The 21,026-nt window shown below is 41.1% G+C and overlaps 1 protein-coding gene across 1 annotated transcript in view; it reads left to right on the forward strand.

Annotated features, from left to right (window-relative positions):
• Nucleotides 1-1,071: 1,071 nt before the first annotated feature.
• The window catches only part of LOC103771784 (microtubule-associated tumor suppressor candidate 2-like), a gene marked incomplete at its 3' end in the record, with an annotated part of 132,547 nt that continues 112,592 nt past the window's right edge, over nucleotides 1,072-21,026 (forward strand). Inside the window, exons 1-3 of the mRNA XM_008939096.1 lie at nucleotides 1,072-3,363; nucleotides 9,131-9,371; nucleotides 19,530-19,736. Of these exons, the coding sequence (XP_008937344.1) occupies nucleotides 1,072-3,363; nucleotides 9,131-9,371; nucleotides 19,530-19,736 (2,740 nt within the window). The remainder of the gene's footprint in view (nucleotides 3,364-9,130; nucleotides 9,372-19,529; nucleotides 19,737-21,026) is intronic.

The following is a 21,026-nucleotide window of genomic DNA, read 5'->3' on the forward strand; positions in this document are numbered from 1 at the left end:
CCAAGTCTGTATTTCTTTATGTTGAAGGTGATGAACTTACAGGGTACTTTACAGGGTACAAAAAATGAATTTAGTCATGGCATAGACAGAACTTTATCCACCGTGTTGAAGGTGATAGAGGACAGAATCTGTGTCCCCAAAGCCACAGATAGTAGGGAGCCAAAAGGATTGAGACTGGTGTGTAGTCCTTTATATCTGAACATACGCATTTTCAGCTATCTCAGAAAAACAGTTTATCTTTGCAGGCCTCCAGCTATAGTTTTTGCTTTCTTTGCTTTTTGACTAAGAAATGTCAAGGGGAATGGGGTGTCAGCACAAGTACAGCAGTGATTTCCACAAGGCAAGGAGAGAAAGCCATAAATGTCCCCTAATGGAGCTGGAATTTTATTAGTTATAGCTTGTCTATACAGCGGTGCTTTAAATGCATCCATAGCAATTCTTGGTGTATTTAAGACATTGTAATAGCAATATGAAAGTGCTTAGACACTCAGTGTGGTGTCCCATCCTGACCTAGCTATTTATGCCTATTTCCCATTGTAAATCTGCATGGCTTAAAAACAGTAGCAACCACCCTTCTAAGCAGGACAGTTTTATTTGTGTAACTTCTTTGCTGGGAGCAAAGCTGTGATTGAAACATCTAAAGTTTTTGAAAATGCTCTCTCCTAGGGAGGTACCTGGGAGTGCTGTTGGTTTTAACTTTGGTTTAGTTGTCACAATTCCTGACAGCAGTGTAATTTTGTCTGTTTGTTTGTTTTGTTTTTTTTTTCTCATAGGTTGGCTGGATTAACTGGCTCTCCTTCAGAAGGACCTTGAGAGATCTATTTCGCTTTTGTTGAACTTATCTACTGCACACCATAAAGATTTCCTAAGTCCAGAGACTGCATGAAAGACAACTGAGCAGCACAAAAATGTGACTCTGACAAGCAACTCCAAGCTTTCCAGTGAGGAATTTTCTACCAGTTTATAATGTAAATGTATAACCGAAGCATGCATAATACTTAACCCGATAGGGGAAAAAAAACTTCCTCAATAACTAGGACTGCCAAGAGAACAGTCACCTGAAGCTTCAAAATGAGTGCTTCATTAATCCCAAACAAGTCATGTTATACCCAGCTTCAGGACAACTGCAGTGAAATAAAAAATAATAATGAAAGCATAGTGAATGTGGGGGATACCAACGCCAACCAAATTGTGACAAAAGTTAAAAGTACTGAAAGGGATGTTAAGAAATGTGATTTGACAGATGAGAGTGGGAATATACACTCTGGAGGATCAGAGAAAGTTACTCATCTGAATACAGAACAGAGCAAACTTCTGACCTTCAAAGACTCTCGGACCTGTCACACCAGTGTACAGGAAAGTAAGCTGCCCTCCACCACAAGCAGGGAGATGGGGAAAGACTGTAGGACTGGCGAAGCTAAGGATGTATCAAGGCATATCAGGATTAGCCGAGGACAAAGTCTGTCCAATTTAAAATGTAGCACAAATGATGCCAGCCTGGAGGTCGTTTCCAAAGGTGATGTTGACTTCACCCAGAACTTTTCTAAGGGTAAAATATGCAGGACTGTGGAGATGGAGAGAATAAAAAGGCTTTCTTTGGGAAGACCAAGTAAATTCTCTCCTCAATCCGAGACACTTGCAAAAGAGAGCATTGGCCGCGTGCCGTGTAAACGTCTGCTTTCTGCATCGTTAGACTCCATCGACAGGTCGCACCATTTGACAGGAAGTACAGAGAAATCACAAAAAACATCCACGGATCATTTTCTTGGGATGGTGTTTCATCCGCTTGACAATACCTCAGAGGAAAATATTGTATTTTATTCCAAACCGTCTACCTCAGGGAGCAAGAAAATAAGTAAACCAGAAAACATACCAAATGTTAACGTTGAAAGCACACTGCATACTTCTCATTCTCAACATTTAGCTGTTAAGCCCAATGAGATTGCTAGTAAATCAGAAGCACAGTTGGGTCAGGGTGATAAAAGTAAAAAAGTGGAGCTTAAGACTGTACCATCTCTACAATCTAAAAATACATGTCAGCAAAAGATTGAGAGAATTATGCTTGTAGAGTTCCAGGGATGTCAAAAAGATGAAAATACATCAGTGCAGGAACAGAAAGACTCTGGGTCTGACACATCAACATTTCAGGCATCTCATTTTCAAGACACCTGTAATAAAGTAGAGGATCCACTGTCAAGCCAGATGGTAACCTATCCTGGTGACAAATTGCAAAGTGATAACATCATCATTGGTGGGGAAGGGAGAGGAAACAATGACAGTGGCAGCAGGGCAGCTAGCCACGTTGGTGAGGAATATTTTACTGACAAAGAAGTGGAAACAATATTTCCACTCAGCAGCAGTAGTGAATCTGATGGCAAAGTGACACCCAGAAAAAATGAAGATTTACATGAAGTTGACACAGGTTGTGCTGAAACAGTTGGTGAACAGATCTCTCTTGTACATAACATTAATCTACCTGACAGCAAACTCTTGAAAGTTAACGAGAATAAACCAACGCTAGTCAAAGGAAGCGCTGAGGACGCTGCTGTGCTTGCTTCTGATCGCTCAGATCAGCATGGAGTGCACAGTGCAGAGACGGTGTCAAACCAACAGCCTGACAACCACAGCAGAGATGTGGAAACCTCAAGCTTTTCAGTTCCAAGCAAAAAGACAGCTAACGCAGAGAAACATCCTCCGGAGGAAGCACCAGAGAGCTGTAACGTTTTGGCAAAGGCTGATGCCTTTTTATGTGTCCCAACTGCTGTGCGCCCCGTGGCAACGCTGGATGCTAATAGTCAGCCCATGCTATCAAACAGCAACTTAAAGGACCTTTATGCACTTCATGTTGACAAACTGTCACCCTCCTCAGTCCTACCTCCCACTGACAGTACGCAGTTGTTAAATATATCCCCTAAAGTGCCTATCAAGACTGCTTGCAGCAGCGCCATCCCCAAACCTATCCTGGTCCACTCCAAGGGCTCCCTGACAGATAAGGCGGGTGTGGACAGTGACTGCAGTGAAAAGCTGGACGAGAGTATCGAGGTGAAACCTGCCATACCCAGGCCCAAACCCGTGAGACCTAAAATCATCACATACATTAGGAGAAACCCTCGTTCAATAGAGCAGCTTGACCCTTCGTTTGCGGCGGCAGGGCTGCCCTTCGCCAGCCCTGCGTGTGCCATGCCCATCTCTGTGGAGCAGAAGGCCTCCAATGGAGGGGAGGCGAAGCCTGCCAGCATCCTGTATGACAAATTTAAACCTGACCTCCAGAAGCCAAGACTCTTTAGTTCTGGACTGGTGGTGTCAGGAATTAGGCCTGCAGGCCATCACTTCGGTCCGATGAGCGAGAAGTTTCTGCAGGAGGTAAGGAGGCAGCTTTGACAGCCTCTTTTGTATGCCAGGTGGTGATCATTTGCCTACTTGTTACTGCCAGAAGCTAGTTCTCAAACCTCAAATAAGAAACAAATCCTAAATCAAGAAAATGTGTGATTGTTAGAAATAAATGTACGTAACCGTTTTGGCACTGACTCTGTTGCAATGTCTGATCTGTGACTGTAAGTAGTCACTGTGTTCCTCCAATGTTTTCTAGCAAACTAATCACCTGCTAGTAGTATAAGTAGGTTTAGAAAGGAAAAGAGTCACTGTTTGAATTTATTCATAAATGGATTTTCTTTTTTTCCCATTTATTTATTAAGGAAATGAATGTAATTTGCCCACAGAGACCTTTCCTCCTTAAGAGGAATGTTGGTAGGTTTTTGCAGACAGAGCACTAGAGGTCTAAACTAATTCCCTCCTGTTTAGCTGTACTGAAACTCAGGGACTATCAAAGCTCTTGTTAGGTTATATATCTTCTACAGGAGAATTACTTTTGACTCATTTTAATGCCGTGTGTTACATTGACCTACACCTCAAATCAGAAATCTCCATTCTCCAGAAAGCCTTCCTGAGAAGCCAAAAGGTGACAGAAGTCCCTTTGGCCAATTCTGGCTCCTGGTATCTTGTTATGTTTCCACTTTGGTAAGTTGGGGAGGAGTCTTGTTTCCTAGAGACCCCTGTTGGGAGGTGAGCAAAGTGGAGGAAGGTTGCCCTTGCTTGGAAAGGGGACAAAGGACAGGAAAGAGGGAGCTACGTTCAGGTCAGTGATGTGCCCTTGTGTCTGCAGCTTGGTACCTGTGGTAGCTCAACAACCAAGCCTTTGTATATGAACACCAAAAATAACAAAAGTGCTTTCAATTTGAGCAAGTCTTTTTTTTTAAAAAAAACCTTACCTTTTGTTTTTTCTGCATGTCTTATGGTGTTATTGAGGCTATCTTAATGCATGCTTCATTCTACTTTCAGTATTTCTCTAAGGAACATCATTGAAATAAGCCATTTGGTGACACTGTTGACAATCAAGAGCTGGCAAATACGCAAATTAAGATATTATGTGTGAGTGTAGATTGACCTTTATGAAATGTTAACAGGTAGTCTACTGAAGTGATGACAGATTATGTTTTTTCATAGAGCACCATCTCATTCCAAACACATAAAGGACAGTGCTTGTTGCCCTTCCCCCTCTAAATTCAGCTTCCATCTCTGACCTTCTATTTTGCATCCAGGGGAGGAATTATTAAAAGCATTGTGAGCTTGTCTATGCCAGCCACTTTTAGTCTGTCTTCACAATGGCTTTGTAAGGTGAGGGAAATTCTTGGGTTATTACTATTCAATGTGTGGCAATGGAAACTAAACCCAAAATAACCCAGGCTGTGCAGTTGTTTGGCTGTTTATAGGGTGAAATAACCCTCTGAAAACCATAGGTCTATGGCCCATACAGCTGGGGTTCAAATAAACATGCAGGATCAACAGACATATCTAGGAGCAAAGGACCAATTCCTGTGCACTGCTGAGGACTGTTCTTAACATGAGAAGGACTCAGGCTGTGGCAAGTCTGCAGCACGATTTACTCTAGACTAGGGGTAGGTAGAGGACACACAAGCTGGAAAGGATCCAAATCATTTCCCCCCACTCCTCCAAGCAATAAGACTTTGAGTGGGTATTTCAATGAGGGAAGATTTGAACCCAAACAAGCTGCTGCTTCAGAGAAGCTGGCTTGTCTGGAGGAGAGGCTGGTAAGGAAAAGTCAGTCCAGCTGCAGTTTGTGTTATGAGTTTGCATTAGCCCAGGAGCTGACAGCAGAAGGTGGTGTTTACTCTCTGATTTGGCTCCAGTATGGATCAAGAGAAAGGGCAGTGATTCATCCATGGAAGTGGACAGATGCTTAGAAAAACAGCTGTGCACAACATGGGTTCATGGCAGATGACTGATGTGTAATCCAAAAGAAATCAATTAAGATGAACTGAAATAGATAAAAATCACCTTAGTGAAGGGACAATGTTGAAGACCGAGATTTTGGAAACAAAGAGATGGGGGGAAGGGGGGCAGGGAGGGTCGGTGTGGCTTACTGTTTGTGAGAGAAAGTATCCCAGACTGCCCTATTTCACACATCCAGCTTGGGCTTTGGAGAGCTCTGATTAGCATTTTATAGCTCTTTACATAGCCATGACAGGGAGTGTTAACAGCTGCTATCGATCAGACCTGTAATCTCTAAGCACCCTTCAGCTAGCTAAATGGTAGGAACAATTCAATACTCCTCTGGGTGCCATGACTTAGAAAAAATAGGAAGGTGCTGTCTTGGAGACTCCGAGTTAAGGCCTGGAGAGCTTTATGAGGAACACTCGAGGGCCATCTCCATGCAGTGGGGAGCCTACAGGGCTCCTTGAGCTTGCCTGTGCAGAAGTCCACATAGGGAAGCTCAGAAAAAAAATCCCAGCTCAGGCTTGAAGGCAGTCCAGCTGTGCTTAGAGACTGGGTCTGGAACAAAATTAAGGTTAAATGGGCAGCCTTACCTGCATTGGCAGATCCATGAGTGCTTTTCTTTGGAACTTCATAGTGATGTGGAGGCAGATCTCTCATGCCTGTCTTTATCCAAAAGAAAAGGTAGAAAACCCTTCAAAATGAAATGAGTAAAAATTGTCATTTCTAGCCAGTCACTGTCCAGGGCAGATCACTGCTGTCCACATGTTTCATCACAACATGGGCCCCCCATCTCAACAGGGACCTCAGCCTTTCTAGCCAGCACCAGTGGGAATTTGTGCCCATTTTATGTTCCCAGTTACTTCCATGGGAAGTAACAGAGCAAACCGTGGGAAGCTAAGGCAGTAGTCGTGCTAGTGAAGTGAGCAGTGGGAGGGCATGGCCTCAAAGAATCTCACAAAGTTGTCCATACTGCTGGACTGGGAGCACACTCCCCAGCTCAGTGTCCACCTCTGCCAGCATGTGCTCACTCAGAGCTGTTCCCAAGGACCAACATGGATAAGACCACCCTGGTCTGCAGATATGATCTGTGCCTTATCAGATAGTGGTCATTGGCTCACGTGGTTCACTAATTTATGGGTGCTGTCAAGAGCCCTGGTTCTGGTGGGGGTCTCTAAGGAGGTCTGGCGATCACCAGCTCTCCTGCCTGCCTCCCCAAGGCTGCGCCTGTCCTGTCCAACTGCCTCCTTGGTCTGTTCCCCAGCACAGAAAGCCTTCTGCTCCAGAAAGCATGGACTAAAGCCTGCTGAAATGAAAGGCCTGTGGAGGAAAAAGGGATAGGAGGGGTTGTTTTATACATAATCAAAGCAGCAATTTCCCTCCCTAATCTCATTATCTGAACTGCCTGAACCTATGTCACCATGTCTTTTGCCAAATAGTTGCATGAAGCAGACACTTGACAAGAAAATTGATGTTTGACAATGTTATAAACCAAGGAACACAAAGGAAAGTGCTGGGCATCCTTACCTGCTGGCAGTGCTGCCTGACCTGCTTGGGAGCACCCAGCCCGTGGAAATTCCTGTATGCTCCAAGTATTTGCTGCAGACTTTCCAGCTCTTTCTAATGAATTCATTAAATGGGATGAGTGGAGAATGAGCAGCCAGCCACATACAATAAAACTCTGAGCTGAGCTTCTTTTTAGCTAACAGGCTGCAAGAGATCTTTTCTTTACCAGTCCTTCATACAAAAAATCCAGTGCAGGTTGCTAACAAGTCTCATATTAATCTGTGTCTTTCTGAAGAACTTTAAAATGACCTTATAATCAATAATTGCATACAATTCTGTTGAGGCCACTGAATTTTACACCTCATTAATTCACCATTAGGAAAAAAAAAGTGTTTTCATAGCATTTTTATGTTCCCCAAAACTGGGCTCTTCAGGAAAAAACATCTATTTCCTAAGAGATGTTCGGGTAAATTATAGTTGGATTCGGTGGTCTTAAGGGTATTTTCCAACCCAAATGATTCTATTCCAAATCCTTCTCACTTCTTTCAGACTGAGAAGAGGTTTTATGCTTGTGATTGATCGATCAGTTGGTTTAGTGTACATGTTTGTTGCCTTGCACTTCTGTGTTACTTTTAGCATACTGTCAATAAAGAAAAACCATGAGGTGACTGAAGGTTTGACTAAGCTGACCCAGTTTATAAAAAATGCATGGTTTCTATATTTAAAGATTTTCTCCATGCCTTATACTGAAGTACTTGACATTGATATGTTCACTGCCATAAATATGATATGATAGGATAACGTGTATAGTGGAATCTGATTGAAATAAATTAATCAGGAAAAGATAACTGAAACTTGTCCAGGAAAACGATCTCATATCCAGAATCTGAAAATAAGAAGCTAAGGATCTCCTGCAGTCCAAGCCTAGAAAATCATACATACAGTAAAAAACTGCATCCTGACTTGCAGAAATAGGTCACAGGAGTATAAGAAAGGAAGAGGGAAAATCTCATGGAAGGAAATAAGACTTCAAACAAAAGAAAAATACAGACAAAAAATACAATGCTCAGTGTTTGTTGCATCTGCCCTCCTAGTTCCTGTGCAAAGGCCTCAAAGATTCTATATTTAATAGTTTAAGGCCAGTCTTGTCTCTTTTAGCATATTAAAGATTTGCTAAATTAGGATTAAAGCTCTTGAAGCAGCTAGGATCAAAGCTTTTATAGCCAATGTTGAAGTGCATATTCTAAATGCTTATAATTGCTAAATAGAAATTGATTTGACATATTATATGCATCATAACTTACAGCAGAGTTAATTAGTTGGCAGTTACATTTTTTCCTAGGTAGCCTATGGCACTTTTTGATTAATTTTTAAACAAATTTAGTTCAGATTTCCTATTTCTTAAGCTGTTTTTTTTTCCTTTTTTTTTTTTTCCTGTGGCCTAAATGGGACGCATAAAAAAGTCATGGGTACTTCTACATTATGATGGTTTTGTATTTTATAAGAAAACGGTAAAGAAGTTGGACTCTATCCAGAAGTGCAAACGGTTCTTTGTAAATGAGAGAGATGAAAACAACTGACATTGTTCTGAGCCCTTGTCCCAGTCACGAAGCAGCACAGTGAGGTGGAAGTCAGAGCCCAGCTTGAGTGCAGGAAGATGCAAGGGCTGAACTGGGGAACCAGGTCATTCCATGACTACAAGTTCCCCAGTAACAGTCAGTTTGCTGGAAGTACTTCAAGCTTGGGACTTACTCTGCTGTCCTCACAGTACGCCCATTAAAATACTGAGAGATTTGTCATTGATCTTAGCAAATCATCATCTATGTGTGATAAACAATAAATGTTTCACATCTGCAAATTTGCTATTTGTCTCCAGTTCAAGTGGGTATCTGGGTTTTATAGCCCTAATTTGGAGAGTTAAACAGCCCCCTGAAACTGTATCATACAGAAATGTGCCTACCTCCACAACCAGGTCTCCTTTCAAGAACTTCAGAGCCACATATCACAATGAACATTTTGCACCAAGAACATGTAGAGTTTTTTTTTTTTTTTCTCATACAAATGATTTGACAATACCATATCTCTGATAAAGTGAACTTAAAATACTTTCAGCTTTATTTTTAACTATCTAAGTTAAAGCTGACTTCCTCCACAATTGTAACTGAGTAGGAACACTTTAAATAACTTCTAATAAAAATTCCTCTTACTCTTCGTGTATCTACCTCTCTAAATGATATCACCTTTTAGGACTTGACAGTAGCTTTATAGGCAATTTCTATTTTCTGATTTAATCACTTATTGCATAATATCTGTGTTAATGATTTTTCTGTAGGTTGGAGAAAGGCCTGCAAAAGATGAATTTTGCCCTCCATCATATACTCACTACGAGGTCCCACCAAGTTTTTATCGATCTGCCATGATACTCAAGCCACAGTTAGGACTGGGTGCAGTGTCCAGGTTGCCATCTGCAAAGAGCAGGATTCTCATTGCAAGTCAAAGATCCTCAGGTAGCTGTCTCCATCAGCAAGGAGAAATAGCAAGTGCTCCCAGCCTCTATCATCCTGATGCTTCAGGTAAAGTATCAACTTTCTTTCCTTTTCTTTAACTGTAGTCACCTATAAGATTTTTTTTTTTTTTTCAGACAGAAATATTACAAAATGAGCAACATCTTGACCTGATACTACAAAGCTCCAGCAACACATTTTGAGGTGTGTCTTTTTATCCTGCAGCAAGCCTGACTAGGGAGTCTGGGACTTGCACAGAGGTTGCTTAACAGGTCACTGCCAAAGGAGGAGAATCAATATCAGTAATAATTCTCATTGTGCTCATTTTTATCTTCCTCCTCCTTGTAAGTGCCTGGAGAATTTTTACTTTTGTCCTGCAGAATATAATGGGACATTTTATTCCATCATGAAGACCTCTTTGTTCGATCTGAGTATGACATTCCCCACCATGTTGTGCTCTGAAAGCCTGCTCAGTGTTCAGATGTGCCAGCAGACATCTTGAGTGTCTGAAGCCCTGGTAGAGACCTCTTTGGAGACAACGTTTCTAATATCTTTTTCTTCCCAGCTACTGTCCAGCTGAGCATGACCATGGGCAGAATTACAGGGTAGGGAAAAGTAAGGGAAGAGTTGAAAGGAGAAGGGCACAACACTACAAGACAGAGATAATTATTATTTCCACAGAACAGTCCTTAGTAGCCTGGTAAAGCTTGGAGGTTTTACCCATGTATTTTTGAACAGCACAGGCAACTGAAAATCAGTCACTGCCAGAGTGAAACAGAGCAGCTGTTTAACAGCCTACAAGTTTAGGCTACAAGAGACTTTTAAAAGCAGTCATAAGGGATAAAGGGAAGTAATGACTTGGGGTTGTATGGATCCTCCTCTTCTTCCTTGCCCCAGGACAGGATTTCTTTAGACAGATATTTATTTAATGACTTAATGAAAAGCTATAAATCCCTTCAATATGAGATCCTGCAGCCTCTGAAAGCAGGCTGCTCCAATGTATTACTTCCAAAGTAAAAGTTTTCCCTGGTATTTTGCTTAATCCCCTGTGCTGCGATTAACTTCCTCTTCTATCTGGAGTGGACGTGGGGTCTTTTCCTCTTTGCAGGTACTTGAAAACTATCACTCTTTCTCCCCAGTGTCCATTTCTTCATAATTAGCTGCGGAAGAAATTCAGAGAAAATTAGAATGGAAAAGGGCCATATTGTCTTGACTTAACCTGAGAGGACAGTATCAGCCAGTAATACAAGGTTTCCAGAATTTGGGGTTTATCAGAAAATCAAGGTTTTCTGTAACACAGTGCCTCTTGCCACTATCTTTCACTATCTGATCCTGCACCTGAAGTTTATCTACATTGATGCTGTTAGGAGAAGCTGACCAAGCTCAGCTATATATGACTTCTGAAACCTCCAAGATTGCATGCTGGGTAGTAAATGCCAGCTCAGCCTTACGAGTTCGGTCACAGCACTGAATGTGGGAATACAGGTGCAGAGAGCCATCGGATCATATTTTCCATTTAAATAAATCTGCAAGAGGCTGCAAGTTCAGGATATGATCAGGGTAAAGTATTGCATAACAGGAACGACTTTGGGAGATAGATACGAGAGGAATATACAAACAGGACCTTTACTGATCCTTGGAAATGAATGTTACCTTGACTTTTATTCATCCATCATGCATATTATCCTGCATCATTGATGACTGCAGGCATGACTTTTCCTTAGCCATTTTTAATCCATATAGGAACTTCTCTTGTATGCATTATTTTACTGTCTTCCTATATTATAAAGGAATATAATTCTTCCTATATTCTTTATATTCTAAAATATACACAGCATCAGCCTGTCAGTCCTATTTATTGTCTGTAATACTGCCCTTAAAAATGCCAGTGCACGAGAAGTATACATGAGGAAATTGTGTTAGCTGTTAGTGCAATTCCTATTCCACTGAAGTTGTATTTTCTAAAGTTTTCCCATTTCACAAAAACTGGGTTTATTTTTGAGCTTATCACTGATTATTTCTTGGACTTTGTCTGCTTTGGAGATGAAATTTAATTCATAGCTCTCCATAGTTTTCTTCCTACAACAGTTATTTTTTTTTTTTCTCTCTATTGATACCTTGCTGTTTCAAAGATGCTATTAAACATAACTCATGGTAGTCCAATAACCTGTCTGCCATCTCTTTCAGGATCCTGAAGTGTGTCTCATCTGGTCTTCAGGCTCTGACTGTTTTTATTGATTTAAAATTACCTAGGACTTGTTCTGGAGAGGTTGCTAAAGTCTCTAGTTATTTACTGTCCACCCCAGGACACATTGTTTTCACTTCTGGCATCTCAACTTCCATTTTCCTTGTGAGATGAAGAACTTGTTTAATTTTTCTGCAACATCTTATTCTGTTGCAAAGTACTTCTCCCTCCTCTCTGTTGATTCAATGTCGTATTGATCTGTATCGTTACTTTACATTCTTTTATTTTGAGCATTTTATTTCCCAATTATCCATTCAAGATTGGCTTATAATCCCCTTTTCCTTGTACAAAGCTTTTTTCCTTGCGTACCTCAAGCAGCTTAGTCTTTCTCTTCGCAACATATAACTTCATAGGTCAGCATACCAGTCTTTTTGTCTTTAGAATGAAATTCTTATGGAAGAGGCTGAAGTGACAGTAGAAAGGATGAGACTGGCATAGGAGTGGAAGGACAGCAGAGATCTGGTTCCTGTGGCTGTGTTCACACCAGTGCCCCAGTACAGACCAGAGATGGGGCTTCAGCCACCATGGGTGGGCTGGATGGGGCAGCAACCCCTGTCAGGCCAGAGCTAGTGTGGGGCTGACTCAAGAGGCTCAGAGTAGGGCCAGACACAGTCTAGCCAATTGTTTTAAGGTACCCAGCACTATTTTCAACCATTTTCCCTTAATTTGACACTTAGTATTAAATGTTAATCTGCATTATTAGTTTTGATGCAATATTTAAGAAACGGGATTAAATGCAGCTTCAATAGAGTCACATTTACAAATATAAGTAAACAAAATGCATCAGCATATGGCCAGCATGCTGGAAGCAAAGCCAGTAAGGCTCTTGCTCACAGCTGTTGTGGGGTGTGAGGGCTTGGCTGACTGCAGCAAAAGCAGCTGGATACTAGGAGGTATTTTTCTCTCAGGGATACCAGTCCTGCCTTCAAGACTGCTAATCAGAATCTCTTGCAGCTCAATCCTGAGCTTTTAATCCAGTTTCTAATCCTAGTGGTTTCAGTCCTGCCCTGGGGTAATGGAAGCAGGAGGATCTAGCCAGTTGCTATCCCATGACAAAGCGTGAGGTACCACAGAGGCTTTAAAACTCCAATCGCCATGCCACAGTCTCGAGGACAGCAGCAGTGCCTCATAATGAGGATTTTATTCCCCTTTGCCATGCCATTCATCATGTAGCAGTCTGTTTAAGCAGCACTGATAAGCCGACTGATTTGGCCCATGTATAATATGAATACTCATAAAACTGTCTCTAAAGTAATTGATAATAAAATCCCTGAACTGCTGGGTGGACTGCAAGCACTACAAGTACATTAAAGGTTTCATTAGTTTTAAGACATGGCAAGTAAAAAGTAAAATAATAATGAATGATCTCACAAGTGTAATCTCCAAGTGTAATGCCTAAAATATGGCTGGATCAATGATCCTTCTTCATCTGCAAGATATGGCACACGTGTCAACACTGGCTACAAGTTCCTTATTAAGCAGTGCTGCTCTGTAGGTGATGCTTTGCCTGGAGTGGGTCAGGCAAGCAGCCTGGCTGTAAGAAAAAGCTTTCTGCACTGTAGGAAGATAAGAAGTTATTGAATTGTGAATGTATTTAAAGGTGCAATAATGTCTCCAATAGCTTGACCCTTTTTTTTTTTTTTTTTTCATTTTGTGTAAATTGCCCTTGCTCTTTCTATAGGAGACTTGTCATTCAAAACAGACATTGAAGGATCCTGTATCTATAATTTATATATTATGAATATGTATATATGGTTATAAAGCCTCCTTGAAGCAAGTGTGTTAGGATTTACATTAGTTAGATTATTATTTTGATGGTATTATCCGATTTTGAGAAGTCTGACAGAGATCTCATTGTGAAAACTTCACTTAATTCACCTCATTAACTTCACTTACTTCTACATTTTCCAGTACTATTTATGGTATTTTTTTCCTCAATGATTGAATTAATGGTATGTTGTTTCCCTATCACCTCCGTGTGTATTAAGTTTGCCAGTCCTGAGAGTCTAGAAGTTACTCTTATTTCTAAATTAACTCTTGTTAAAGGCACAATGTATCTATAAATCAGAGCACCAATGTTTCTGATTACTCAGACATGCATTGGTATATGCATTTATTTGTATCCTTGCATGTGTATAGTGTATTTCATCATGAATACGAGGGCTGGAGCAGCTCTCCTACGAGGACAGACTGAGAGAGTTGGGGCTGATCAGTCTGGAGAAGAGAAGGCTCCGAGGTGACCTTATTGTGGCCTTCCAGTATCTTAGGGGGGCTACAAGAAAGCTGGGGAGGGACTTTTTAGGATCTCAAGTAACAACAGAACTAGAGGGAATGGGGCAAAGCTGGAAGGGGGCAGATTCAGGCTGGATGTGAGGAAGAAGTTCTTCACCATGAGAGTGGTGAGACCCTGGAATGGGTTGCCCAGGGAGGGGGTTGAGGCCCCATCCCTGGGGGTCTTTAAGGCCAGGCTGGATGAGGCTCTGGGCAGCCTGACCTAGTGGGAGGTGTCCCTGCTCATGGCAGAGGGGTTGAAACTGGGTGATCCTTGTGGTCCCTTCCAACCCTGACAGATTCTGATCTGTTTTGGCAGAGGACTTTGGAGCCCTGGTGGCTCGGTGGTTGGACTTGATGATCTTGGAGGTCCCTTCCAACCTAAATGATTCTATGATTCTATGAATAATACAAAATTTCTACATCTTTCTCCTTGTAGGAGAGCTTTGTCTTCACATTTATTGTCAGCAACACCTAATACTTTAACAGATAGATGAGATTTGATGATAGAAAAGAGGTTTTGAGGTTACTTCCTGAAACGTTGCATTACTGCTACTCCATCTGTGTGCTTATTTTATAGGTTTACAGTCTGAGGTACTTGGATTTGAGCAGCCAAACTTCTTAATTGTTTAAGGAAGAGATCACAAGGGGGGAATTCAGAGAGGAAAATATTCTTTATCCTCCACTTATTTGTAGTGTTTCAGTTGGCACTCTCTGCTTTTGTTTTTTTTGGAGAGAGATCTGATTGTATTCTATAAAGAACAACTGAGTGCTTCAAAGGGGGACACACTTCTTCATCAGAGTTTTGCTAAGGACATTGTCACCATACTCAGGATTTAGCCATATGCTACCTCTCTGCTCCTGACAATTACTGTGTCTGCAAAGAACCAGACTGATCCTGTGAGAAGGGCTGTCTGTAGGACTGCTTCACCAAACTGGCAGTCGTAAGAGCAGCATCAGTAACAGTCTGGGTGCTGCAGCAGGCAAATGCCTCATACCCTACCTCTTCCCTGGCAAGAGCCAAGCATCATTGCTGGCTGAGCACCTGCAGCACTTCTGAGCAGGTGATGAGCAGCAGCTCAGCAGATGAGACATGACTTCTGTGAACAGAGAAGTGCTCTTACTACTTTAGGCTTTCAGTGGAAAATACAGTGAATGCAGCTCAGGCACCAACAGCTTCTGTGCTGGGAGTTTCTGTGGGATGCTGCTGCTTTGCACATCAGCTATAAAGCCAACACAGACCTGCCCAGGGAGGTGGTGGAATCACCATCCCTGGAGGTGCTCCAAAAATGAGTAGATGTAGCACTTGAGGCTATGGTCTTGTGGATAGGGAGATGCTGGGATGGAGGTTGGACTTGATGATCCTAGAGGTCCTTTCCAACCATTGTGATCCTATGATTGTCAGTTTGAATGAAGCATGAGCTGACAGATTCTTGGGGGCCGAAAACATGCTAACCAACCTGGAAGCTGGGAGGGCACAGAGCAGCTTTTGGGGGCCTTTAAAGCTGAGTCAGGAGGAGATGAGTGTTTCCTGTTTTATGACCAGTCCACACTGGCCGATCAGAAATTGTGTTCAGCAGTGCCAAGAGTTTTGCCTTTGGAACTGAAGTGTCACAGGCTTGACAGTATTTGGATTCCACAATATGAAATGAGAATAATGATATTCAGAACATCCTATAAAAGCAACTGAGCTTTCTGAGGAAAATGCCAGTTAATGATTAAAGTTTTAGTGGAAATACTTGTTAAAAACCAAACCAACACAAACAAAAAATCCACCACCACAAGGAAACAAAGGCTTGACAAGGATCCCTGAGTCACAAGCAGAGTTGAAATCTTGAACCACTAATCTTTTTCATAAGAACCAATCTGTGTAACTCCTTTCTTCAATTTTTCATTCATTTCAGCTAAAACCTATTTCAGATTTCACAGAGAAGTCACGCAGAAGTTGCGTATACATGTGCAAGGAGATGTGATGTGTGTGTGAGGAGGGTGGGGATACATAAGAATTCTAGCTCAGACTTTTCTTAAGGCTCCCCAGGCACATCTGGTTTGTGTCAATCAGTCATGTTTTCATATTTCTAGATGGGAACACCTTGAAGTGTTGTAGAAAATCGCTTGTGTGCCATAGAAGCAACGACACTTAATTCTATAATTAGCTTCAGGCAGTGAGGCAGCTGAAAAGATTTTTTTGCCAATTTTTATAGCTTATTTTGGCAGATTTTTATTAAAAGGAAAGATACTAATTAAAATAACTTTTGTTTTGAACTCTCAGACCTTGTTTACAAGAGTGCTTCTGTTTTTTTAAAAATTAGAAATAAAGAAAAAAAAATCCATTGTAAAACCTTATGATATTTAGAACAGGAAACTTAGGTAGTAGGCTGGAGTCTCATGTATTTTAATGAGAAAGAAGACACAAAATGACTTCACTTTAAGGATCTGAATGCATCCATAATGAGGATAATGTCCTGCCCCCAGGTCCTTGTGGTACAGGAGAGATGTATTACAAAGAAGAGAAGTGAAAAGTGATTTAAGGTGTTCAAGATACAAAATATTATTAGTTCAGGAGGAATTTAAATTGAAGTCATAAACTGAAACACACATGGAAAGTGTGAGAAAAAACACTGAATCCTCTGCCCAGGTCTGGGAGAATGATTTTGAAGAAAAAGTAGAAAAGTCTGTGCAATTTGTTACAATAAAACCCTAACGTTTTGTTTCATGGAAATTCTTCTTTTTCAGTGGCACCTGTGGTGCTTGGTCACACAGCAGGGCAGAGAACAGGCAGCACGGGGACTCAGTGTGTGCATCCCTGCAGCTGAGCTGGGGACAGGGGTGTCCCAGGTGTACCTCACCATCCTAGGGCAAGAGCATTTCAAATGCTGTTTAGATAAAACCATTTCTAACCACTTTAGCCATCTGCCCCAGTGGAATTTCCCCTAGTCTACTGTGAGAGGGAATGTGTAACATTTATAGCTTTTTACTGTGAAATGGAAAGATTTCTTCCTCCCCCTCAATTTTCAGAGATTCCTTGGAAAAAAAAGAATCTCCTTGAAAAAAGAATCTCAGCTCTCAGCTTACATAATGTTGGTGTATCTTTTTGGAAACCTACAAAACCTAAAAATCTACAAAACCTAAAAGATACAGTTCCACATCCTCTCCCTGCTGCCACTGACCTGGGCAGGTTCCTTGCTCCTGCAGCTGCTTGCCACATGCACTCACCTCTGCTTCAAACCTGGAGGCTACCTGGGCTTGGTCCTGTAACCCATGCAATGCAGATAATGTTTTGCACACTTATCACATGGAGTTGCCTCTGTGTAATTAGTCCTTTAGATAGGTGGTGAAGCTGATTTTTGGCCATGCCCAGCCTCTAGCAAGTGTGTGATTGTACAGCCAGCTGAGTAAGCCAAATGGTCAGGATTATCCTTCCATGGTAAAAGTGCAGCGTTGTGGTGGCATAAATCAATCTGAGTCCCACTGTACAGCAGTTAACACTGAAATTGGACCTCTGAAATAGAGAGATTCTGTCTGAAATGATGAGCGTCTCATATTTGGCATTTGGGACTTCTAAAGCCTTTCACTGAGCACTTTTTCTTGTTCATATGTGAAAATCAGTTAATGTGATTCAAACTAATTGCAAACTGTGCTGGTAGCACTGAGAGAAACATTGATATCAGGTTCTGTAGTGCCTTGCTGTGGAGTCTTGTAGGTGTGGCATGAATGCCCACAACAGTGCAGGAGGAAGAAGCCTGGCTTGGCAGTGCTTTGCAGATAACCATAAACCAGCTGCAATAAACCACTGTCACAGCAATGCTGTGCAAGCCTGGCAGTAAACTGATGGTGAACATCACTGCTTATCTGCTCTCCATGCTGATGTGCCTGCCCTGCTCTTCACCTGCACCTGGAGCCAACAGCTGCTTCTGACCCCATCTCCACATCATCCAAATCAAGCCAGATTCAGGGCCAGAGTTCAAAATTGCCACTGTTGGTGCCAAAAAAAGTGAGCAGAGATTTTAGAAGTCTTTTATTACACATTGTGGATGTTTGTTATTTCCATTTGGGTTACTGTCCACAGCCTGTCCTTCTCCGGGCTGGTAAAGATGCTGCAATCAGACATCCATCTCCTTGTGTCTTAATAAAGGCCTCAGCTTGTGAAAAGTGGGGACAAAAAATACGTTTTTAAGAGTACATAATATATATGTTATTTCATTAATTGAACAAGGAGCATTTTTTATGTCTTTTACACATATGGTGTTACACATATTTCTATTTCAAAAGAAAAGGCTTAGTTTTGTTAAACAAAAAAACCCTATTATTATTGTGATGGGATACACAACCATCTTTCAAAATCCCCATAAAATTTTTCTGCTCAAAGGAGTTAGTCTTATTTTCTGTAAAGTCTTCTTAAAGTGTAATTCTTCATTAAAATTAATAAGGCTGTGACCTACATAGTTTACAAAAGAATTAAATAGTGTAATAATATGAAGACCATATTCTTACTGTGCAGTTAATTTTTATTTTTCCTTTATATTATGAATATTCAGTTCTTCCTTTGAAGTATGTGTCAGGCTAATGCACAAATAGTGTTCACCACAAAAGAATAGAAAAAGGATGACTTTGTGGCCTTTTCTAGCAAAGTATGCTGATAGTTTTAATGCTGCCTTCCTCCCTAACCCACCATCATGATGACCGACTAAATACTCTAGCATTGACTTTTGGAGAACTTTGTTACTTTTTTAAAATACATATTTTTGCTGCCCATGTTTCCACAAGGAACATATTGTCAAACCTACAAGAAAAGGTCTGTCCAAATGTTACCTACAGTTGAGGTCCAGATCCACTTGATATCCAAAGCCTACTCTAATCTTTGGTCCTTGAAGACAGTCCTGCTATGTTCATGGACCTTTGGTCCCTGAAGCCTACTTGGAGCATGTACAGACCCATGTTCTGGATTTGCCTAGTAAAGTTTACCTGAGCAAGAGCAGCAGAATATGGGTTAGGACACAAGCTAGAGACATACAACCCGTTAGTAGTTATCACAGGCAGACACAGTAGCTGAACTGCTGTTGTTGCCTGACTTTACCTGTTATAAGCCCACTACTGGTGGTTGTCTGAGACTTGGCTGATGGTTTATAGTGAGAAGTCCATCAGTGGAAATGGCTGGCGGCGTGTTAAAAAAGTACAACTTTACAGGTCATATCCTTGTTCCCAGGCTTGGTGCAAGGAAAGGACATTTTCTTTTAGCAAAATCTGAAAGAAAAACTTCAAAGAAGTGTTTTCTTTGATGGGATGCAAAGAAGTCCTGTGTCCTTGAGGAGGATTGTTGGCATTCTGCAATAGTTTCCAAAATTGAGGGCTATGTGTACCGTGTTTGTCTCTGTCTGAGTTTCTTTTAATTGGCACATAACAAATGTAAAGTTAGAAAGTGATACAGCATAGAAGAAGATAAGGTTAAAAAAAATCTTAAACAGACTTGAACTACATTACTCTGCTGGCAGTTTGAGTTATGCCTTGTGGATCCTTAATGCATTTTTTGTTTTAAAAATCACTGTGACCTGTAATTGTTCCACGGAACTTCTTTTTGGTGGAACCAAGAATAAGACCATTAAAACGTGTATTCAGTCTTTAAACTGACTTCAAGTAACTGAGTGGTACAGGTAATGGTCACTATATCCCAGTTTATTTAATTAAAAATTCTTTCTTTTTCATTCTTCCAGTTGATCTTAAGAAAGGCTCATGTCCAAGTGCTGCAAAATCAAACCTCCCCAAGCCCTGCCAGTCTGGACTTCGCCCTCCGGGTTATTCACGGTTGCCAGCAGCTAAGCTGACTGCATTTGGGTTTGTCAGGAGCTCAAGTGTATCCTCTGTCTCCAGCAACCAGTCAAATGACAGTGCTCAGAGTGATCAAAGCAGGACAACCAACCGTAAGTCCAAAAAGTTTCCTTCTTTCTTTTTAAATATCTTAAATAGATGTATTCCAGGATTGTCCAGACTGGCGTTTGTGTCTAATTTAGGACCAATGTAATCTGTGCAGCACTCACTAATCTCTTCAGTGCCACTGAGTTGTAGGTTTGGTATCTTGATTTCCAAGTGTAATTTAAAAAATATTTTTAATAATAAATGAATAAGTGCTGAATGTATATTGCATATAGAATGAGCCAGCTTCCCTGCTGCAGAGGAAGTCACGTTACAAGTGAAACTGAGGCATTTTTGTATTTGTTCTTACTTAGAATACCACTTCTTACAAACTGTAGTAAGTAAATAATCACAGTAAACTGTGTTTGGTAAATACCTTGCAGCCATGCAGAATACTTTAGGACAATGATTATCTAGAGATAAGCAACATGTTCTTTCTCATCTGCTTTTTTTTTCTGTCTTTTAATATGCAGTGTAATAAACTTTGTTTAGAAAATTAATCAAATAATGCCAGTGATACGAAAGGGATATCATAGCTGTTGTCTCATCCACTAGACTTGGAAGGATCCTTTGGCTGAAATGTCATTTCAAATCCCATTTTCTGTAAAGCCTTAGTTTTATCGAGTACAAAGTAACAGTCACTGGATTGTGCAATCCTTGGGAAGTGGGTGCATGCCCTGGGCTGAGAGCAGAAAGGGGGACTGAGGCATTTTCATGCCCATTTATCTTTTGAAGACAGGGTAGAACCTGAAGTGTGTCAATATCAAAGCAAGTGGTATCAGCCCAGGAGGGTGCAGACAGTGGGGACCAGGTGATATGGAGCACCAGAAGAGACAAGGTGCTGCAGGCTCCTAAATCTTTTGGTGTTGGTATTAATTTGAAAATAATTAGAATAGTTAAAAATGCTAAGGATTTTCTCTTTCCCCTTTTATATGGGGTAACTGCAATGCCAAAGACTAACATGTCCAAGAACTTCTCACTTTTCCAATGTCCCCAAACACATGTTTGTACCTTGTTTTACTGTTAGACTGATCATTCGTTTCTGTTGATTTTCTAAGAGTAGTCAACCTCTTTTGCTTTGTGCTTTTACCCTATGTTTATGCCTTTGGAAAGCTTTTCTTTTTATCCAGCGTTGTAATCTTTTAATCTTTGATTACATAAAGCCTTTGTTAGGGACAGAATTACCTGATTTCTGATGAGATCTAAGCTATATCTCTGCAAGAAGTATTATTATCTAGCAATTTCAGGTGTGAATCTGAAAAAAAACCCCACATCTGTAGGTACAGTACTATCCTTGA

This window comes from Merops nubicus, unplaced genomic scaffold, assembly GCF_000691845.1.
Source record: "Merops nubicus isolate BGI_N331 unplaced genomic scaffold, ASM69184v1 scaffold4514, whole genome shotgun sequence".
Lineage (NCBI taxonomy): Eukaryota > Metazoa > Chordata > Aves > Coraciiformes > Meropidae > Merops > Merops nubicus.